Source organism: Scardinius erythrophthalmus, assembly GCF_964197995.2.
Source record: "Scardinius erythrophthalmus genome assembly, chromosome: 4".
Classification (NCBI taxonomy): domain Eukaryota; kingdom Metazoa; phylum Chordata; class Actinopteri; order Cypriniformes; family Leuciscidae; genus Scardinius; species Scardinius erythrophthalmus.
This window is the reverse complement of record NC_138224.1, coordinates 13,651,312-13,675,267: the sequence shown is the minus strand read 5'-3', so window position 1 is coordinate 13,675,267 and position 23,956 is coordinate 13,651,312. Positions and strand designations below refer to the sequence as shown.

General features: G+C 38.5%; 1 protein-coding gene across 7 annotated transcripts in view; it reads left to right on the top strand.

Annotated features, from left to right (window-relative positions):
- anks1b (ankyrin repeat and sterile alpha motif domain containing 1B) overlaps nt 1-23,956 on the top strand; it is a 162,887-nt gene that overhangs the window by 119,732 nt on the left and 19,199 nt on the right. For 6 of the 7 annotated variants that reach the window (XM_081362771.1, XM_081362772.1, XM_081362774.1 and 3 more), the window contains 2 exons: nt 1,805-1,903; nt 3,676-3,828. In XM_081362771.1, the coding sequence (XP_081218897.1) occupies nt 1,805-1,903; nt 3,676-3,828 (252 nt within the window). Of the gene's footprint in view, nt 1-1,804; nt 1,904-3,675; nt 3,829-13,120; nt 13,536-23,956 lie in introns of those variants that run through there. The other variant, XM_081362777.1, reaches the window with a different exon arrangement.

Sequence of the window (23,956 nt, the reverse complement as noted above, 5' to 3'; positions counted from 1 at the left end):
ACTCATTACTCTTATTTCATGTTGAACTTTCATTCATAAATTAAAGGCAGTGTAAAGAGCTTTTCTAAAAAGAAGGAAAAAATAAACACACAGAACAGTTAAACAGCTTAAGGATGTTAAACATTACATTAATCTATAACAGTAACATTTAGGCAGCATTTTTACTTTTACACATACAGTAAATGCTGAAATTAGTACTATAGTATCTATACTATGCAGTTTCCAAATTCCAATTTGCAGAACACACTGTATGAAATAGTGTTTCCCAAAATGCTATGGACTCAACTATACCTTTGAATTGCAAAGAAACTGGAATTATCAACTCTAATTTTAAACAAATTTTTTGACCCATTGTTTGATCAAGCTGCTAAGAGTTGAGACATTTTACACAAGCTTGCATTGGACATGTATTAATTTCCAAGATGATAACTTAATGCTGCTTGCTGAATTAAACATGCAGTGTAATGGGACAGCAATGAAGGATAATACTTTTGCAAACATTTATCTTTGTATAATGCATACTGTGCTGTTTAAAAAATAGCAGAGATTATACAGTATTCTTTCAGCAGGTCTGTGCTGTGATTGATTAGTAATGTCTTGGGACACCTGCAATTAATCTAAATCTACTCCGAGTGCCATTACTCTGGTCTGGATTGCATTGCTGTGAATGGAGCAGATGCTGCTGTTCAGAGGTGATTTCAGCAGCTATACATTATACTTGAGTTGTTGGATCACCAAGGTTATCAGTTTTGTGAAGTGATACAGACACATCATAGCCTGCATGTTTTCATACACCTTGTATTTATCTCTCTGTGTGTGTGTGTCTGTCCTGTTTCTGTTCTGTAGATGGGCGAATCACATGGTGGAAATGTGATCACTATTAATTCTATAATAGGGAAGCTGGGTGTGTGTTTGTTTGGTGTAGTGTGTATTTTCAGATCTCTGGCCCTGTTGGATATAGGAGGTTGATTGGTCTGATTGGAGTTAGTGAAAGGTCATTAAAGGTGAAACTCTGCATGAACAGCAGGTGTGTGTGTGTGCGTGTGCGTGTGTGTGCGTGAGTGTGTGTGTGTGTGTGTGTGTGTGTGTGTGTGTGTGTGTGTGTGTGTGTGTGTGTGTGTGTGTGTGTGAGACAGCATGTGTTTCTTGCACCTGTGCACATCAAGTTGGGGGTTGTTGATTTGAATACTGTTTGATGGCCTTATGGATCTCTGATTGGGTTCGTGCTCGTGCAAACTGAAGAGGGCAATTTTTTTTAATTAGAGAAAATTGCAGCTTATGCCTTATTTATCTGTCCATGTAAACTAGAATTTGCCTAATAATAAACTATAGCTGCCTAACTATAATAATATTTTAATGAATTATTATTGATAATAATAGTACTTATCATTTTATGTATTTATTTATTTGCTTTCTTTGCTTATTTGTTTTTGTTACTACTTCAACACGTGGTGCACAATATATAGCAAGTTATTATTATTAATTTGTTTATTTAAATGTTTTGGAACTACATCACATTTTTGCAGCGCACCTTTATCGTAATACAATTCTATTTTATAGAATTTTAAAGTAGGACAGTAATGTTATGTAATAATTATTAATATTTTCTTTGTTTTATTTGTTTTTGCAGTGCACCTTTATAGTAAAACAAATAACTTTTTTTAGTGTAGTATTATTATTAATAATATGAATTAATATTAACAATTATTATTATATTTGTTTGTTACTACTTCAACACATGTTGCAGTGAACCTTATAGTAGTACAGCTTATTAGATTTGTAACTTTTTTTTTTTGTACTGCAGGGCAGTAATGTTGTGGAGGACCAGGACTTGCTGGAGATTGGGATTTTAAACTCTGGCCACAGACAGCGACTTCTTCAGGCTATTCGCCTGCTACCCAGGGTGAGTACAGACATCAGGGACTCCAAGGGCTCTCACAGGGTGCTTCCAGCTCCAAAAATATCAGCTAACAATGCATTCAGAGCCAAATTTGTTTTTAAAACAAATTTAACATTCCCTCACCAATCCTACTTAGATCCAAACCTGCAGGATTTTAATTTACAATGACAACAAATAGTGACCAGTTGCTGTAAAGTTGCTCAAAAATGATATACTTGGGCTTCACGCTGTGTTTGCAAATGTAATGGGTTGATATGCCACGGTCAGGCAATCCTAATGGGAGTTCAGTGACTTACACAAAGACACTGAACTGGAGAGCATTTTAATGAGTTCACTCAGAGTTTTTGCCGCGATGTCATAGAAGAACCATTTTTCATTTGCCAAAAGAACCTTTCAGTGTACAGTTCTTAAAAGAACCATTTTTTCTTAATGTGGAGAATATTTTAAACATCAAAATAAAGAGTGGAAAGATTCCATGGATGTTAAAGATTCTTCATGGAACTATAGATGCCAATAAAGCATTGAAATTCTGTATGTGATGCATGTGTGTGTCATGGATTTCATTACTAAATGAGGTTACATGGTATCCACATTTATCACACATACACATCCCAGAGTGCACCCTCCCCCCAAGAGTGCTCAATTTAAGACCCCCTCCAGAGTAATCCAGCAAAGCCTCTGGTATTGCCATATAAGAGTGCGTGTGTATGTGCAGGCGACTCGACATCAAATAAATCTCACTTGTGTCCCAAACAACCTTGCGCTCCCTTTCTCCTTCACAATCTCTGAAAGGACCCCGCAGAGGGGAATGTTTGTGTGTTCTGATAAGATAGAAAGGACACGCATGTACGTGCACACACACATATTAATGTGCAAAGCTGCTTTTGTTCAAACTGTGTGTGAAAACCTCAAACATGAGCGGAGAGGGGTGAGTTTAAAGGGGTAGATCACCCAAAAAATACAGTTCTGTCATTGTTTCAAACCTGCATTACTTTATTTCCTCAGTGGAACACAAAAGAAGATATTTTAAAGAATGTTCTGAGCGTTCTTTTCCACAATAAAAGTTAATGCTATTGCGTACTCAAAAAAAGCACCATAAAATTGGCCTGCCCTGAACTACTAAAAGACCCAATTTAAGTCACTATTCACTATAAATTTCTACTAATTCTGATACTTTTATGGTGCTTCTTTTGTTATTTTGGAGCTCAACGGCCCGAATCCCCATTGAGCTGAATTATATGGAAAAGTAAAGGATGACAACTTTCATTTTTAGGTTCAAAATGAAAATGATTCCTTTGAAAAGAAGTTGAATTTTAAGATTAAGGACAGGAAATGGTATGTGTCTGAAAGAGAGAGATATGAGAGCTCACTGTGAAAAGAGAAAAACTTTTTCATCTGCAGTCAGCGCTTTCAAACGCTGCTTTAGCTGATAGCTTCTCTGCATTTACATTTATGCATTTGGCAGATGCTTTTATCCAAAGCCTTTTGCGGTGTATTCAGTATATGGTATTTTATCAATAAATATGGGAATGATCGCATGAAAAAAAAATTTGTTTTGTTTTGTTAGCTTGTTTCTCCCTTATTTATCTGCTAGACCAGCACCAAACCAAATGTGGAGCAGAATTGAAACTCACACTAGTTCTCCAAACAGGTGTTTCCAGCATGGAATAACAACATTTCCTGTTATTGGACCTCTCTATTCGTACCCCAAACTGTGTCCAGCCTCTGGTTTGGTTGCCGATATGTTTGTTTAACGGGTTGTTTCCGTGTTTAAGGTGCGGCCCATTGGTTATGATGGAAATAATCCTACTTCAGTGGCCGAATGGCTGGAGTCTCTGGAGCTGGGAGACTACACCAAATCTTTCCTCATCAACGGCTACACCTCCATGGAGCTGGTCAAAAAGATCTGGGAGATCGAGCTCATCAACGTAAGTCCTGCTTATCTCACTTTCCTGTCTGTTGCCATGTTCTGAGCACATGCATTTATTTGAACAATATGTACAGGGTCCCCACAGTCAAGGAAAACCTGGAAATATAGGGAATTTAAAAAAGAGAGATGTTCAAACCTGGAAAAGTACTTAAACGTAATATAATATAATTATTTCATTAGCTATTAATCACTCTTATTGAGTTCTCTTTGAGATCTCTTTAAAATGTTTTTTTTTTACAAATCGCTATGATGGAAAAGTCATGGAAATTCATTGATTAAAAGATGTGAGAACCCTGTATGTACACATACACACACACTTGAGTGTTTAGCTGTATATTTTGTTATAGTTGTGCGAGTGTAGTTGGAATGAAGCTCTCTTGAAACAAGATTTGCTGAATGATCTTTGAAATGACAACCAGAGGTTGTGAGACATCATACTGAATCATTCTGACGTCCTATTGGCCGATTTGTCGTAATAGAGTTTCGGTTGGCTAATGTTGGCTGTAATTGTATTGGTTTGATAAACAATCCTGTCCGATCTGTCTTGCTTTCGACCGCAGCGAAACCACAGCTATAATGGTAGCATCTCCTGTATGACACTGAACAGTAGAAATTTCAGTATAACTGGATCTGTTTTTGAAAAATTCATAAGTGTATTTTCCACACGTTTGGGAAATATTTCTGCAGGAGAACATATCCGCACACTCATATTAATGCAACAGTTTGAGCTCTTGAGTCTTTACCAGATAAAATGAAGGCATCTTTTACCTACAATTCTATAATTTCTAGGGCTGTTTTCGACTAAGGATTTTCATAGTCGAATATATCACATATATCATAACATTTCATAAACATGAGGAGCAATATGAGAGAGAAATTTGGTGATGGTTGTTTAGGTACATTAAACCACGTAAAGCTTTTTCACGCCCATGAGAACCGCGTGGAGTCAACTCACAGCCGCTCCGCTGCCCTGCTGAAAATGTGAAGCAGAAACGCTTAATATCAGATAACGTCCATAATAATTGGACTCTGGGTTCGATTTTTTTGACCATTTTCAGTGGTTATGAGGAGCAATATGAGAGGGAAATTTGGTAATCATTGTTTAGGTACATTAAACAACGTAAAGCTTTTTAACGCACATGAGAACCGTGTGGAGTCAACTCACAGCCGCTCCGCAGCCCTGCTGAAAATGTGAAGCAGAAACGCTTAATATCAGTTAACGTCCATAATAATTGGACTCTGGGTTCGATTTTTTTTACCATTTTAAGTGGTTATGAGGAGCAACATGAGAGGGGAATTTGGTAATCATTGTTTAGGTACATTAAACCACGTAAAGCTTTTTAACGCACATGAGAACCGTGTGGAGTCAACTCACAGCCGCTCCGCGGCCCTGCTGAAAATGTGAAGCAGATTTTTGAATACATTTTTATTTATTTACATTAGTAAGCTACAGGACATCGTCTTTCAAAACATGACCTGCGCGAAAGCGAAAAAATAAAATAAAAATGGTACCCAGCCCTTCTGAAAATGCGAATGCGTCTCTGTCCCCAGCACATTTCAAACCAAACTGACGCCCATGTATTCAACTATGAGGTTCATAGTCGAATCAGACCTCTCCGAATCGAATCGTCGAATCCTCGACTATTAGAAGTCAGCCCTAATAATTTTTTCAGTCGTTATTCCTGCAGCCCACATGTGTAAAATGGAAATTGTGATTTTTTTTTTCTTCTTCTGTGTTGGATAAAAACTAAAATGGCATGTTTGATGACAGTGAGATCATGTGTCGTTGCTTTAACAGATTTGGTGTTAAATTACTCTAATTACAGCCTCACGTATGCTAATTTCACTCACTTTTCAACCGAGAGAGAGAGAGAAAGAGAAACAGAGAAAAAGAGAGAGCAGATTATATAATAATGTGGGATGTGATTTCTTCAGCACTTGAAAACAGACACACACACACACACACACACACACACACACACACCACTCACTCACTCACTGTGGAAAGTAGAATGCTGCAGTGTTAATAAACACATGGTATGGCCACAAGAGGGAGTCAGAGGAAGGAAAACTCTGTGTTTTTATGCTTTTGAATGAATAAATTCAGCTAAAGATTATTGTTGGAAGTTGTCTGATTGTTTGTGTTCGCAAATGTGTGTGGTGACCATGCGTCTGTGGTAAAACACATTAGTACAGTGTGTGTGTGCATGTTTGTGTGTTTTGTATTGTCATTCCCTCAGGCTCAGTGTTTAATTAATACACAAAGCTTTATTAAAACTGATGTAGGCGGAATGTTTGCTTAACAATACCACTGTGCATATAGGAAGCTTTATACATGTTATAATGGTTGTATGGTGAATAAATGTCTTTAAAGAAAGTTAGTCCAAAAATCCTATCAGTAATAATATTCTCACCTCCATGTTTGTTCAAATCATATTTCTTTCTTCTGTGGCACACAAAGGAGAAGTTTATGAGAATGTTTACTCTCCTCTCTTCCATATAATGGACATGGATGGGGACTGCAGCTGTGAAGTTCCAAAATGGACAAAAAAAAACATAAAATGTTCATAGAAGTAATTCATATGAATTGTACACTATATTCCAAGTGTTCTGAAGCCATATGATAGGTTTGTGTAATGATAAACTCAAATAAAAATTCTTTCCCCTGCTGTAGCTTCAGTATTTTTTTTTGTTTTCATCTCAGCATTAAAATTAAAAATATAAAAAAATAATTTTTTATTAATTGTTATAAAGATAAAATAAAATAAAATAAAATATAAATATTAGATGAAAACTAAAGAAAAAAAGCTAATTCAAAACATGAATAATAGTAATAATAATATATAAATAATACTAAAATAACACTGTTCCGCATGTGATTAGTCACGTCATATTGGGGTCAAATCTATGAATGAAAGTAGGCAGTGCAAGGCATTTCTTCAGAATTAGTGTGCGTTAATGTGAGTCTGAGTGTGTGTGTGTGTGTGTGTGTGTGTACGGAATGGGACATTCTGAACTTCCCCTAATGAGCCTCGAATTTAGACGGATCACAGAGCGCCTCTGTCTCCCGGGTCGCTGTCCTGAACTCTCTGCTGTAAATGAGACTGAGAGAGTCTCAGAGTGAAAGAGAAGACACTTTATGCAGGGTAGTACACAGTCTGAAGCCAAGAAGACGAAGAGAGAGAAAGTATTGAGGGAAACAGGACAGAATGTTGCCTTGTTTTTGTGTTTCTTAGAGAATGTCAACCTTACAATAAAACACGATGACCGATAGCACAGCAGTATAGCAGTTTGGTTCAGAGATTGAGGAGCGATAGTATGAAGTGAGGCAGGGGAGAAGAGAGAAAGAGGGCAATGGGAGAGAGTGGTCCAGATTAAATCAGCCCATAAACGCTCAGGGCAACAGATGCTGAGGCTACTGGATAAGACAGTGACAAGATGTGTGTGTTATTGCTGTTCATAAACAATTACACAAGCACGCTGTGGTGTATAAGGTCAAAGTTCATTTGATATCAAATTGTGAAACTATACTATAAGTGTATACACACACAGACACACACTGGAGCATACCACTATGCGTTTATCTGATTACTTTCTGTCGTATGCCGGAGATTCAGTGAGAATAACATTTAAACCAAGGCAAATCTAATTGATGATCCAGTATGTCACCTGAATCAGATACAGCTTGATCTTGCTCTTGGATTGCCTGAGGTCTGTCCATCATTGCTTTTGTTCCAAAATCCCACTTCACTCCCTATTTTTTATCAAATTTCATGAATGACAAGAATGTTTGCAACTGTTTCTCAAGTTGTAATACACCTTCTGTTCACTAGATGGCTCTATCACTCTTTTTTTTTTTTTTGGCCAGTGAACGATGAAGTAGCCTACAATTCAAAATTAAAATATTTATTGGTATGATAAAGGTTTGCATTGCCAAAGTATTGTTAATAATATATATATAAAATGCATTTACATTTAATATACACTATATGAATGTAATGTACATGTTCTCTAATGTAAATCTAATGGACTAAATATTATGTCAATACATAAAAACAATAGAAGCATCTATATTTAGTGGTTTGTGAGTGATTTGAGACAACATTACATCATTTTAAATGTCTGTGTGAAGTGTTTAATGTCACTTTCTTTTCTAATCACACATTTATTTCACATGCACATTGCAAGAACTATATGTATGCATTTAGCTTCGTTGTGAATATTAAGAAATGGAAAAAATTATGATCGTGTTCTGATTTTGAACAGTTTTGACACACAGGACAGGTTTTTGCCTCCCAGAGGAGAAGCAGAGTAATTCAGTGTGAACAAGCAGAGACATTGACGTAAAGCAAACAGCCTCATTAAAGACTGCTGATGTCTTGCGTGTTTGTGTGTTTCTGGTGTCTCATCAGCATCATTCCATGCGTGTAAGAGCCTGTATGTGTGTGTTCACCCTATTAGAGAGCGATAGACTTGCGCGTATGTGTGTGTCCGGCCTCAGGGTTACCACAGGCAGTCATCTGATAATATTCATAACAGGGCTCAACATGTCTGCATTCCCAAGAAGCTCTATGATTGTTCTCTTGCACACATACTGTACAAACATTATACTTAACACTACTTTTTTATTTCTATGCTGTGACCATCACTGTAAAGGGAACGTTTGTCATGAAAATGACTATATATACTGTATATACATTATTTTTATCACCTCTTAGTTGCAGTTTGAACATCATGGTCTTAATCCCCAAACAAAATGCATCCAAACCAGCCTGGAATTGTGTTTGAGGCAAATGGGTTATTTAGACCCGTATGGTCGAGCGGCCGCAAGTCTGTGGCTTTTAAAGCGCACTCATATTGCATTTTCATTAGTATTATTTGATCCAAAAAATGTCTGGTTTGAGCTGTGGTTGTTTTCTGTGGGAAGGTGAACAAGGTCAGCCTCCATCAGTTTACACGAATGGTTTTGCGTACAAGACAGAATTGTATAAAATGCTTAATATGTCACTTTACGACTTGTATGGTGTTTTTTTTTTTGGGGTTCAGTTCAGATTTTTACCATTCTGTATAATGTATTTAAATAGCACTTGTTCTTTCATGTCACATGTTGTGCCAAGTTGTGTTTCCCGGCAGCCGCTGGCTTTGTGGTTAATGTTTCTGGTTAATGTTAGCCGTGCTTGGGTCGTGTTGGTAGGCGGTCAGAAGTAATTTAGCTCGTAATAATAGTTTAGCTCGTTTTTTTTAAACAACTGTTACGCGGTTGCCATGACTGCTGGCGGTAGTTACCATAGAGACAGCACAGATGATTCAAAACTGACGTGTTTGTGTGTGAGTAAGTGTGTAAGGGCATGTATCCTTTAAGTGTGCGTGGTCCAACACTTACGCTTTGCAGACTGTGCATGTGTTATAATGAGTTTCCATGTCCTTTGTGTTGCATTCCTGTTTTCATTACTTCCTGTCACTTCTCCAAATGCACAGATTGCAAATTGTCTTTTCTTACACTAGCAGATGGCTACTGCCTTCGTTAACACAGCAGGCCCATCAAACACACACACACAGTCTCCCCCTTTTTTCTGTCTATCTGTTCTTTCCTTTTGGCTCCTGTATTACACTGCCTCTCACCTTAACGATGACAAAACATTTGCTTTAATACCAAAAGACACACTGAGGACTGTTCTGTATATGTAAGTGTGTGTGTGCTGTACTATGTATACGATATGTACAAGTGTGGGTGGGTTGGCCTGTAGGTTCATGTGTTGAATTGACGCACACTGACACACATTTGGCACATGACCATGCGAGTGTTGTTCTCAGGGTGAGGGTGAGCTGAGATTATTCCTGTAGGACAGATCCTGCTGATGGGTATCAAGATGATCCAGTGGCCCCAGCAGCCCGTGAGAGGGCTGTTTCTTAAGGACGGTCACTAAGCGCATTCATAAAAATAGATTAAGCATGACGTTCATGGAGGAGGCTTGGGTTTTTAAACAGTAAAATGTATTTATTACACGGCTCAGTGGAATACTGGATTCTGATTGGTCTTTCCGCAGTCAAATATTATTGTATAATTGAACGTTGTCCCAGGGAACTGTTTTTTTGTTTTGTTTTTTGATTATTTCGAAATAGCTGGCCTGGTTTTATGTCTCTGGCGTCATTCTACTGTCAAAATATACAATATTTCTTGTCATATCTATTTTGCATAATAACAGAGACAAAAGCATTTTGATGCACTAAAAATGATTTGTTGGTTTAACTTAAAGTAAGCAGCCTTACCTGGTTGCCTTAAAATGTTTAGTTCATTTAAACAAAAAATTTGAGTTGATACAAAGAAAAAGATTCATGTTATCTGAACAACATTTGTGAACCTAAGCTGATTTGACAAAAGATTTGTGAAACAAATCATGACTTTACATTATGCCTTACACTAGCGTTTAAAAGTTGGTATGTTTTTTTTTTTTTTTGAAGGATGTCTCTTAAGCACAACCAAAGCTGCATTTCTTGATTATTATCAATGCTGAAAACAGTTGTGCTGCTTATGACAACCCTGATTCTTTGATGAATCAAAAGTTCTAAACAACAGCTTTTATTTGAAATAATACATAATAAATGTCTTTACTGTCACTTTTGATCAATTTAATGCGTATGGAAATATTCATTTCTTCTGTTATTATAATAGTAAATATTCATACATCTTACTGACCTCAATGTTTTGAACAGCAGTGTATATATTTGCCACTCACGCATATCTAATTCATGCGTACACGCTCGCAACCTGTGGTAAAACAAAACATAAAAAATGTAAATTATTTTCACACATTCGCTCGCTGGACTAAAAATTCAGCACGCTTAAGGATTATTTATTATATAATTATTTTCAAGTTATGGCCAATAACCAATAAATGTTCAGTAATAAATTTCTGTACCGTTTCATCTAAATAAAATTATAAATAAAACAAAGTGAATTTTCAGTATGAAAAAATGGATATCCATTTAAAATTTTCTTAAGATTACATTCACCAGTGCCACTTTTAAGTGAGCATTAGATGATGCAAAGATAATCTAAGGCTATGTTCAGACGGCAGGTAAATGTGGCCTAAATCCGTTTTTTTTTTTTTTTTTTTTTTTTTTTGCTCACAAGATCTGTTTTTCTCATGCCAGTGTGAACAGCACAAAATCACATGGTTTTGATCTCAATTTTGATTTGTGCCACTTCCATATGTGGTCCTAAATGCAAGTCAGATGTTTTGCAATGCGACCTCAGTCTGAACAGTCATATTGGAATTCATGCGACTTTTACAGTACGTCACTCTAGAGCAATATTCTTACAAGTCTGCGCTCATGGGAGTCAGTTACCGGAAGTTATCGAGACAGTTGAGAAAGGTAGTCAGTGAAGGACAGTGATGTGTCAGAGCTTACAAGTATTACAGTGACAGCTCTATATACAAGTAAAACACAAGGGCTTGTCTCATAAATGTTTAAAAACTTTTCTCTCTTTTTTTGCATCCTCGTCTTTGTATTTTTGTATTGCCTGCGCAACAATTCGCTGGATTCCACAGCAGATCACACTATAAATAAACGGGTAATCGCTTACTTTAATGGCTTCCTTGTTTACTTCCATATGACAGTGTGCCGCGTGATGTCTTTTTAGTGTTCTTTTCGCGCACACAGGTCAGTCCAGGACCATGATCTGTTCGCACTGGAATCTGATATTGGCCACATTTATAACAACAGTGTGAACAGCTAAACAAAAAAAGCGGATCTGAGCAATAAATCATGAGCATGCACTATTAAGTTTCCATTACCGGTTGATAATTTGTGCAGTTAAGAGTTTTTATTTACATAAAAGCAATAATTTAACATAATTAACAATAAAATTGAAAAAAACTCTCATCTCGACCGATAACTAATATGGTACAGATGATATATTATACAGTGAAAACTGCACAAATTATCAACCAATAATGGAAACTTTTTATTGCATGCTCATTTCTAATGCTAATGCTTTAAGCATTTTGATGCACAAATGTTTTTTGTGCTTGTGAGGCAAGTAAAGAGCGATGCTGCAGAAATCTATTTCCGTCAGGTGTCTTTATACAGTATAACCTGTATGTACTTATATCCTAGTCTGGCTATCACCAGAGCAAGCTCAATCTTTTAAGACTGAACATTAGTCTGGGGAGTCTGCTCTGTATTTTCTACTGCACAAGAGGCGTGATCAATGGGCATAGTTCAAATGACTCTATACGCAATTGGATAGTCCTTCAATCAGTTAGACCAACGATCCAGGTGAACGTACTTTGCAGCGAAAACTCCAGGCAGGAACGACAAACGTGTTGGTTTGGAGCATTGATCAGCGGTCCATGGCATTGAGTGATTTTTGCAGGTTGTGCAAAAAAAAAAACATGAAAGTTAGTGGTGTTTACACCCACTCGAGCGATTTGTTTGCTAAACTAAAGAAGCCATTGAGCATCGTCGAGAGGTTAGAAGGAATTGGATTGGATTAAACCCGCCAATAGCGCGCCAGGTGGATAAGCCCGTTTGTGATTGGTCACCGTAAATTTGTAACGGAAGCAGGATAGAAGAATGTACAGATTTTCAGCCTGAGCTTCAGGGCGAAATCAAATCGCCAGCAGATTGGGCTGGGTTTACCCAGTCTACTTATTGCCCTCACGCATTTCAAATGTTGAGAGCCATAATTGCCATGTCGTTGTTTGTGTGCTAGCTTTAACGAGTAGGACAGACCACAAGCCATTTGGATTTAGGCCATTTCAGGCTGCCCCAACAAACCACAACTTCTACGCTTGTTGGGTTTCATTGGATCAGTGTGTTAATCCTGTTGGTGTTTGTGTATCAGTGTAAACATGACAGTCATGTTTCCCAACAAGCCAACTCTGAAATTTTGTCAACCAGACTTGAGATGATTAGAACAAATGACACCAGGATGAATGCATCGCAATCTTACTGCAGTGTGCAGTTGCCGAGCACTGGAACTCGCGTTAAACAATGAAGCTTCGGAGAGGGAGAGAGGGAGAGAGGGAGAGAGAGAGAGAGAGAGAGAGAGAGAGAGAGAGAGAGAGAGAGAGAGAGAGAGAGAGAGAGAGAGAGAGAGAGAGAGAGAGAGAGAGAGAGAGAGAGAGAGAGAGAGAGAGAGAGAGAGAGAGAGAGAGAGAGAGAGAGAGAGAGAGAGAGAGAGAGAGAGAGAGAGAGAGAGAAGGGGGGGAGGGAGGGAGGGGAAACAGATATGGGAGAGTGAGGCGGAGAGAGTGAGTTAAGGACGTTCGGTCTCCCGTCTCACACTGCTTCACAAGCCGAGGAAACGGTCACCTGCGCTGCATTCACGCTACGGCACGCGAACACACAGCTTCTCGCTGGATGGGAGCAGGGTATCCATAGTAACAGGCAGAGAGCGTGAATGAGGAGCAAGAGAAGGCAGAAGGAGGAGGAGAAAGGGGTGACGTGTTCAGACAGAGATCGTTGTTGCTGGAGTACAAACCTCTGTGGTTTGATAGCGTGAGGAGACTGGAGAAGAAAGACTGTGAAAAGATCTGTTGCCACACAAATATGCATGTTTATATGAGCTTTGAGGTGATGAATCACAGGGCTTTATAAGAGAGCCAGAGAGTTGAGGCAGCTTGTCAACGCAGGTCAGGACACTTGGATGTTTGGGAACGGAGGACTTGACTGCACGAATGAGCGGCGAAACTCTGGGTAAGTCACTGGCACTAGAGGAAGAGTGGAGCAGAAGGTGGATTATAAGGGATTGCGCTGCCTCTAGTTGTTTTTGTTTTTTTTAGATTAATGCACTGTTAAAGCTTTTGTTCTCTACTCGCTGCAGCACCAGCCACTGTTTCCTGCATTTTCACCTGCTTTTATTGCTAAACATTCGCTGTTTCTTTCTTATGTCATTGAGGAATCTGTCATCACCAGCTACTTTGCACCAGTTTTCTTATTACTTTGGTGGTTTTACACATCACACTCGATTGTACGCTGTTAAGTTTACAGTATATGATGTGCGTGTGTTCACATGCAGTGGTGAATGCTTTAGTTTGAGTCTGTATATGTGGATAGTTGACATTTAAAATAGTTTTAGAGTATTGCATGTCATACCGCAGGACATGTCAATTTCCCAGGAGAACTGCTTCATAATTATCATGCATGCAGCTTTATGAGCTCATATTAATTGAGCTACATGAAATCTTTGTATGATCAAAAATGTAATTGTCACACCAAAGAAACTTGTAAAATAGTCAAGATTTTTTTATTTTTTTTGCAATATTAGAACTGATACTGATACACAATTCAACTGATACTGGATATTTAATAGTAAATGCTAATCATTTCCCCTATTTTTACATTAAGATGACTTTTGCTGTCATTTAACATTCACTTAAAGTTAATCTTTATGAAAGACTAATAATTCAATAAGACTATTAAATAATCTTTAGCAAAAATCCCAATGAACATTCATTTTATGAGAACATTCATATATATATATATATTCATTCCAATGTTTTTAATGATTTTATAAATATATTTAATTTTGTTTATTTATTTTCTAAAAAAAAAATTATTTTATATTTGTTTTTTATTTGAAATATTTTATTTTATGAATATATATAGTTCTACAGTACATAATATTGTGAATGCCTAAAACAAATATGAAAAACAGAAATGGTTACCTTACGGGACTTAAAATACACACTTTATATACATTCATATAATTTTGCCATGAATCACACAGAATGCCTCAGCTGCCCATGTACATTCCTTCATTGTTGTGTGCGTGCATTCACTTGCCTCCTGGACTTTTCTAAAGCCGAAGCATTAACCTCATGGCCCACGTAATCTGTAGATGGTACGGCGGTGAGGATGACCATGAGATGAAAGAGCAGGCAGACATCTCCTTTAGGTTGCATTAGTTCAGTTCTGCAGTCAGCAGTGAAAGAGTCACGAAGGATCAGAACAGAACAGCAGTGAGGCAGTGTTGCATAATGAAAGTGGGACCTGCTGTGCTGTGGATCAGCCCTGGTGTATTAAACGTAATCTCACAGCTACGCTATCCACATGTGGATGGGGCTTGAGGTGTAAGCTTTCTCATAACAGAAATAAAGCTGCCAATAAGCTTGGAAGTCTCTGAGGGTTCGCCAAAATGTTCCCACAGAGCTTCTTTTTCCTTAACTTTGCCGGAGGCTAGATTTTTGGAATTTTTTGGGGTAGGTTTTTTTTTTTTACCTGGGTGGGGCTTTTATGTAGTTCACTACAGTTCCAGATGGTTTTTCCGTCAGAGGAATGGAGGAAGTTGTTCGCGGATGCTCTAGTTTCACACACCTTATACCGATTAGCATTAACAAGTCTGAAGGTACAGCACTGCAGTGTGGACTGAAAATGCACTCTTATGGATTCAGGTAAACTCTAGACTTTCTTTAACTGGGTCATTTTACACTAGCTACAACTGATGATTGAATATAGACCAAGTTACTCACAATCAGATCTGTAATACCAGTTGCTTGACTGGCGTATGTGATTTGAAGTCTGCCATCTTTGCTCATTTTTGAGCCTATCACCTGAGGTGCATATCAAATAAAATTATGACATCACGATTTGAGCTGATTGGCCCCTCAAGAACATCCCTGTGCTGTGATGTCAAAGCCAAAATAAAGGAGGAAAAAAGTCAATTTTGCACATACTGATTAGTAGTTTCACTTCCAGTATGAAGTACAGAGCTTAGATTCCTGTGTGTGTGTGTGTGTGTGTGTGTGTGTGTGTGTGTGTGTGTGTGTGTGTGTGTGTGTGTGTGTGTGTGTGTGTGTGTGTGTGTGTGTGTGTGTGTGTGTGTGTGTGTGTTTGTGTACTCACAGCAGCCTGTATAGCATTTATCTTTTGATCAATTATTCAGCATGGCTTCAGTCTTGTCCAGCCACAGAGCAAGTTATTTCACTGTCTTCAAGCATTCCACAGATTTTTGTTGAATTTGAAGGATCAAAACTGCAGTTTAGAAGGAAGAACACACCGTCCTTCTTAAAATAAATAGACCAAACACCAAACTACTTCCCAGAATCATCTTCTTCTCTGGACAGTCCAATCTGTCCTGGAGGTTTTGGTTGAAGTTTCTCTGCAGCGGATGTCAACTTGAAATCCCGTCTCGCTCAGAAACGTCCCATGTTGTGGAAATGAAATGGGTTTCGAATGCCGCTTCATATTGGCTTTGAAGGAATGTTTTACACATGCAGTACTTGACGGCAGCGTCTGCACAGATCATATCAGACCAGTCATATCAGACTTGACATCAGTCAGTTGAGTGTAAATCTCCTCCTGCCTTCTTTGCTAGTGATTTTACACCACAATAAAGGGATAGTTCACCCAAAAATGAAAATTCTGTCAGTAATTACTCACCCTCATGTTGTTCCAACCCCGTAATACATTCGTTCATCTTCGGAACACAAATTAAAATATTTTTGATTAAATCTGAGAGTTGTCTCACTCCTCCACAGGCTTTTAAGGGGCTGAAAATTGCTGGCTCAGAAAATGTATTAAAGACATCGTTAATATAGTCCAAGTGACTCCAGTGGCTCGATCTTAAGTTTATAAAGCGACGAGAATACTTTTTGTGTGCAAAAACAAACAAAAATAACGACTTTATTCCACTTTTCATTTCCTTCTCTCTGGGCCTCGGGTCTTTTCATGTAGTGTTTAAGCGTAGCGCGTCTGTGTTGTACGTCACCACGTATCACACATGACCAGCGTCGGCCAATAGTGAGCCTACGTGGTGACGTGCAACACAGAGGGTGAGTAATTACTGACAGAATTTTAATTTTTGGGTGAACTATCCCTTTAACAGGATACAGTAGTCAAGTCTGACTTTTTTTAGCTTTTTGAGACATTTAAGAATAAGTATTTGTGCAGTTAAGAGTTCCCGCTTATATAAAAGCAAGATCTATGGTTCCGTGTAGGGTGCAGGCGTCATGCTAGGACACTTCCAGGCCCTCTGCTGGTTTATCCTGTGGTGTTTTGAAGCTTGGATCCAATCATCGGCCTGGTGCTGTGCAGGATGTGACAGGGCTGTCGGTCTAATGCTGTTGATCTGCCTGCTGTTGGTCCTTATGTCGCTGTCGACAGCGGCTAGCGCAGACTAAAACTACATTCTTAACACCACAAGCAAGCCTGTTTCAGATGATCACTTTATGAGATTAATTTGAAATGGATTTGATGTACTATGTGTTGCGTGATTGCTTTACTGATTTGATTTATATTGGATTAGGGCATTACATTTCTTATTCATTTATGTGAAAATGGTCTAGTGGCCTATTTAGTACAGATGGGTCAGATGGTTGTCCAAAAAAATATCTTAAATGTATTTACAGTAGCGTTCAAAAGTGTGGGTTTTTTTTATTTTTAAAAGTTTATTCAGCAAGGATGCATTAAATTGATCAAGAGACATTTATATTGTTACTAAAGATATATATTTTTTTATATCTTTCTGAATGGTAGTGTGTATGTAACTGAAAAAAAAAGGTGTTAAGGTAGAAGTCTTCCAGAAAAGTCTTTTTAAATTCATTCCTTTTAAAGAATCAGCACTTAAACAATTGAAATGTAAGAAATGTATCTGACCGGGTCAGCCTACTGTATTTGTTTCCTAAAGGCCGATTAGTCGACTAGTTGTTCAAGCCACCCACCAACTAGTCATTTTTGGCAACATGCAATTTTGCACGTCTTTACTATTGAGTAAAATCACAGTGTTCTCACTGATGTTCTGTACTGCTCGATTTTTCTGCATGTTCCACAGTTTTATTCTTGGTCTGGCACGTCTGTGGGTTCGTGTGCAAGAATGAGTAGGAGTGTGTGAGAGAAAGAGTGAGAATGCGTGTGTAGTGAGAGAGAAACGAGAGAAACTGTCATGACGTCTTTTTTTTTCTCCTCGTCTTTGTGTTGGAAGCTGACTTTTTCTCTTGATTCCTTCTGATCCCTGCATAGAGCAGGATTCACACCGCTGCATTTCCTTATTATCATTGGTAAAGGCAGAAATGTGACACGTCCCCTCATTGGCTCATCATGTCCTCACTCACAGTCAAACCTCACAGCATTGGTCTGGCGCACTGCTGTATATCCTTTACGTTGCCTCAGAGGCCTGCTGGATTTTTACGCATAGCACCAGCACTCGCTCCATAGTTGCTAGGTAACTGGCAGGCTCTGGTTCCTTTCCAGTTGTCCCCTGGTTGGGAGGCGCTGGTTATAAATGGATCTGAGACGGATAACGGCGAGTTGCCGTGACGATGGTGGCCTCGGGCTCGTTTGAATCATACCTGCAATGGTTGGTACTGGATTTGGCTCCTGAGGAGGCTAGTTGTGACTGGACACCAAGCAGCATCAGTGACATCCACTGGACCGACGTCCTTCAGTGGCCTGAAAACCGCCAATACTAGTGATGAAAAACGAACAAATTAGTGCTGTTCCAAGCAAATCCATGTAGACCGCTAAAGTAGCCCCAGAACGCAGGAGATCAGGAAGATTTGTGGACACAATGTACACACACGTACACAAGACCTCATTACGTTCACTGTGTGGGTTGTGTTGGCTAGTAATGCTGGCAATAAAAACCTGTTATGTCTGCTGTGATTGGCTCTCTACATTCAGTCCGCTGTAGCAAGGCAGACACGCCACATGGTATTTTGCATTTCAAGGGAAAGATTTTATGCCATAAGAAAAAAAATATTGAGGTACTGAGAGAGATTGAGATGGAAGGGTGACGTCAAGCAGAAGAAACCAAAGTGCTCACGGCTGGTTCTCGTGGGCTTAAAGGTCATTCAACCAATCATGTGAGCTTTACAGCTCATTAGCCAATCAATGTGCTTTGCATGTCGACCATCAGAGAGAGAAAAACAATGTAAGAAATGGTGGTGGTAGCAATGTGAAAAACAACTTATTTTGATAATTGACTAGTCGGTGGGTTGTTTGAACGATTAAGTCGAGACACGGCAGGCAAAAACATCGATTTTCATGCAGTGGTCAGTTTTGAGATTTTAGGCTAGTTTACTCCTTCAATATGTGTTCCTTTAACACATGTGGTGGTGGTGGCGGCGCAATGGATAAGACACATGCCTTTGGTGTGAGAGACCCGGGTTCGAATCCACTGTGAGACGCCAATGTGTCCCTGAGCACTCGACCCCTAGTTGCTCCAGAGGCGTGCGACCTCTGACATATATAGCAAATTGTAAGTCGCTTTGGTATAAAAAAAAATACATTAAGTTGTTCATTTTATTACATTTTGTTTACTTGCGGCAGTAAGTTTCTCCCGAATTTACCAGGAAGTTAGCATAACGCGACATGCGAGTTCCGTCTGTTTACTGAAGTCTGTCATGACCGGTATCGTTGTAAAGCTTTGAGTCTATCCTGTACAACGCTATGTAAGCCAAATATGGGCTTTTCCTTTCTATCAGTAGCCAATCGTGAATGTCCAAAGGGGGATTTAAAGCTAATGACGAAATCTCATTTAGAGCTTTTTAAATCTTTAAATGCGTTTTCTCAAAATTAGTTTTTTGTCACTCTCCAGTACAAACATCTCAGCCTATGTAGCACCTTTGTACACCAAACTTACCCAGTTATACACTAAGCAGTATTCTGAAGATATTTTCAGAGGGATTTGTTAATAAATCATTCCTGGCCTGATTTATGTGAAATAAAATGGACAGTAGGCTATATTTTGATTTCCTAGGAAAGCATATATCTTGAAATCCCTCTGAATTTTTTTTTTCATCTTGTGTGTAAACAAAATGAAAAAAGAATTTTGCACCTGGCTTTATCATATGTTCAGATCTATCTACCGAAAATGTATGCAAAATCACACATATTTGATGAGATAATCAGGGCTTAAAGTATTCCGGCACCATGCCGGATCTCCGGCGTGCGGCCGTGAGGGGAAAAAAAATTGGGAACTTGCATGCGGTTCAATATTTTCGAGTCAATTGATTTCACCTACCAATCATATGAGAGGATCGCTGCTCTAACTAACGTTACAAGCCTATCAGAAGCAGAGCAGGGCGGGTCCTGGCAACACAGTGTGATTGAGATCCATACGTTAGCGTCGTCGGTGAAAGCATGGAGCGCAAGTTCATAAAGCCCGGGGATGATGTCTTACCCACGGGTATAATTTCCTATGCGGACGGGGGGGTATGTCCCCCCACTTTCAAATTCGTTTGTTGTGATTTTTAACCGCACGCCGTCATTGCCACAGAGGAGCAGGACCGAGCCTGTAAAATTAGTTCACTGAAAGTTCTAATGCGCAGGTATAGCCGTTGCGACCATAGACTATAAAAAAATAGATTGCGACACAGTTAGTGATGAAACGCGAGAAACAACAACAGGCTAATGTCATTATGGATGAAAAGAAAGAAAGGAGATGTTAGTTGGTTGATTCAGGAAATTAGCTCAGGTCAGGATAATGGGTAACTTCAGACTGTGTTAGATAAATATTAAATGTAGTACATTCTGTGTAGCTTACTTCAAACCGCAGTATTTTCTGTCAGCAATGTATGAAAAGTGCTGTCAACGTCAACGCATGCGATTCATTTTTGTCCAGCTTTAACGTTTTAAAATATTTAACGCAAGTAACGCAGCATCCATCCGTTCTTTCTTTCTGACATCATTTAGCTAGGGTTATGATCACGCTCTTATTCACGCAAATGCTTTAGAACCATTCCTGCGCGACAAGACAAAAGAGAACGCGCTTTCAGTGAATGTCCTGGCACGTACGACGCACAGAAAGATGCGCGCCAGTATCGAGTTCTCTTTCGCGCTTGAACGAACAATAACACACACATTTATGCCAGAATGTCCTCTTTGTCGAGTATCATCACAAGAACAGTCTTAAATGAGTTAAATAAAATCTTAAATGGTAGAGAGAATGAGATGTGAGATCCTGTCAACAGCGGCAGATCTTAAAGTGACAGGAGCCATTCATTCTGTCTGTCAGTAAAGTTGACCTAAAGAACAGAGGGAGCAGAGAAAATTACTCACTGCTCTTTACTAAAGAACGCTTGTAGCTTTGATAAGGATTAATTTATATTTAATTTATAATTTATGCAGTGCGGACTGTTTTATAACCTTATTCAATTTCTGAATGGTACAGATAAATATGACATATGATGTATTATGGGTTTAATGACGATTGTCTTAAGTTCACTTAAATTAAAAGTTTTTATTTTTTTGAAGACTAACGTTTAAAATTTTTGGGGAAATCATTTTCATGAGATATCAGTAGCTATAATATTAGTGATACTGGCTTTCATTCATAAAAAGATGCCATTAAGATACAGCTGTAATACTTGAAAATAAGTATTCCACCACCCCCCCCCCCCCCACACACACACACACAAAAAAAAGTTCAGGCTCAGGAATTTTTTTCACTTTAACCCCTGGATAATGCCTAATTTGCATAATTAAACATACAAATTTCAAAAACTTGTTATACATTTTTTTATATACTTGTGTAAGTAATTAACTGAGGAAGTTTCATGGTGATATCTATTATTTAAAAATTTTACCCTATTCACCTGTAGTGTCTCGCCTTAAGGAAGAAAGGAACAGAATGAAATCGAATGTAGCAGTCATGTTTTAAAAGTAAACATTGGTAAATTATAATCCCCCCCCCCCCCAAACTGTTCCAGAGTAAGCTCCGCCCCAATCCCCATAAAGATTTCATTGGTCATGTCAATCACAGTGCTGATTGCCTACACAATGCTAAAACAAATACTAAATAAATTCTAAAACTAAATATTTACCAATGAAATTGGCTGCAGGGTCGGATTTGCACTGAACTGGTTTGAGGGGGGGATCATGCAGTTCGCATTGTCTTAAAAAATGCTCATGTTTGCAGTTAGCATGCTAAATCTCTCAGAGAAATTGTCTTTTAAGTCTTCCTCTTTAAAGCAGCGATGCTAAGAATAATCAAATTAAAAGAAAGAATAGGAAAAATATACTGGTTGTGGTTGTTATTGGTTGTGAATACACTGTAGCATGTCAGCATGCTAAAACCTTCTCAGAGAAGTTGCGTCTTTTAAAGCAGTTATGCTAAAGATATTAAAACTAAAACTAAAAATAGGGACTATTCAGATGGTGATCTTGGTTACTGGCAAGATGATTGTTGGGATGTGGAGCGTTGGATTGTGGGATAGAGGTGGAAAACTGAGTGAGCAGGCGAATAAGTAGGACTTTGTGTTTCCCAGTTCATTAAAATCCAATGCACGAATGCTGCTGTAAGCACAAACAGTACTGTATTCACATCCTCCCCATCAGACAGGCCTCTGCGCCTCAGCTCCCTCAATTAGTAGGAACTGCTCATCCATACCACAACTCATTCTGAGCTCTATTACTTATGTCTGCTGGTGCCTCCAAAATGAGATCATAGAGAGTTATGTGGCTGTGGAATATTGCTTTGGCCTGACCTGACCTTTAAAAAAGAGCTTGATCTTTATAGAGACATTTTACGTATGGAGTTTTAACCTTTCGCTTTGCAGTCTTCAAACGGTATTTGCAGCTCATACCCATATGACGTATTTCCGAGTGATTTTGGATGTTCAACAAGACGATTGTAAGACTGGATCAATCAAGAATCGATTGGATTATGATAAGTGGACATTACTTACGAAAATGGAACCAAATACTGCTGACAACCACTTTTTTGAAGAAGCTTTTTGAGTTCATCTTTGAGACCATCTTGATTATTCAAATTTTAGTGGTTAAAAAAAGTAATTATTTACTATTACTGCATTTACATTCACATTAACCGGCATTAAATTACTTCAATTAGTTTATAAGTAAAAATGTATTTAGTAGTTGGGGAAATGAGAAATGTTTGTTGAGAATCAGCTGCCGAATAATGTGCATGTGGTTGTCTCTGCATATTTAACTGGTATAAAAGTGTGTGTGTGTGTGTGTGTGTGTCTATCAGCCACTTAAAGGATGTCCATGTCATATTTCAGACTGAAGTTTGTGTGGGTCTGGTGTGGAGATTACTCTCCTGCCGCTGGACCGCAGAGGTTAATCCCTCTTCAGACCTGCTTATCCAACACTGCAGCAATTACACCCACAGAAAGGAAGAGACCGCACAAGACTCCATTACGCATGAAACGGATGAATGTTTTAGCAGTACTCCAGTTATTGTGTACAAATGTCAATGGCCTCTCTGGTGCGTGCTTCTCTCGTTTCACAGAGCGGCCAAATCTTTCACACACTCCCTGATTTTCTTTGTCCAATGAATGCACAATGAGGATCTGCCTGATTAGGTGTCAAATAGGCCTAACTGGCTGGCAGATAAACACTCATTTGGCTGCATTCATTTGTCACAAATTAAAATTTTGGTTTTGAAAGGTCAGCAGTGTGCTGTTGGAGAACGGCAGATGCACTATATTGTCCTGAAAAGCAACTGTGTATTTCTCAGTCAGAGTTTACACACTAACAGGTTCTATTCTTTCTGCTTTAGTGTCTCGTGGTGTGTCTGAAATCGCATAGCCTGCTGTCTACTATTTCAATTTGTATTTACTTTGCGACCGTTTAAAAAAGTATGTTCTATATAGTATGAATGAAATTCCGACGTACTATATCCGCCATGTGTCTGTCATGTGACCTACCACCGTCAGCTGCGTTGCTTCACTGCCATTCATAAATCCTTTCCTGTGACCTTATGGGAATGTAAAGTGTCCATCTAATGCGCATCTTTGCCGAAGTACAGCAGTAGGTACTTTTTGCCTACTGTTTTTCAAATATGTATTCAGTCATACTATGTTGGTGTACTGCTTTTCACATACTATATAGTAGGGAAGTGTTCGATTTCGGATGCAGCGACAGTTTTTATTTAGAGTAATTTATTCATAGACTGAGAGCAACATATATAAAGTACTTATAAAGTTTACTTATTTGTTTTATTTTATTTAAATTTATTTAATGTTCTTTTTAGCTTTATATCAGTTACTAAAAACTATTTTAACTAACCTCTTTCTCATGTACCGTTTGTATAGGGTTAACATCTAGCTAAAGGATTACCTTTGAATTCAATCATGAAACGTGAAGTTGACAAATATGTGTAAATTGAATTGAATCGAATGCACCAATTTGTATAAGAGAACGGTTTAAAACAA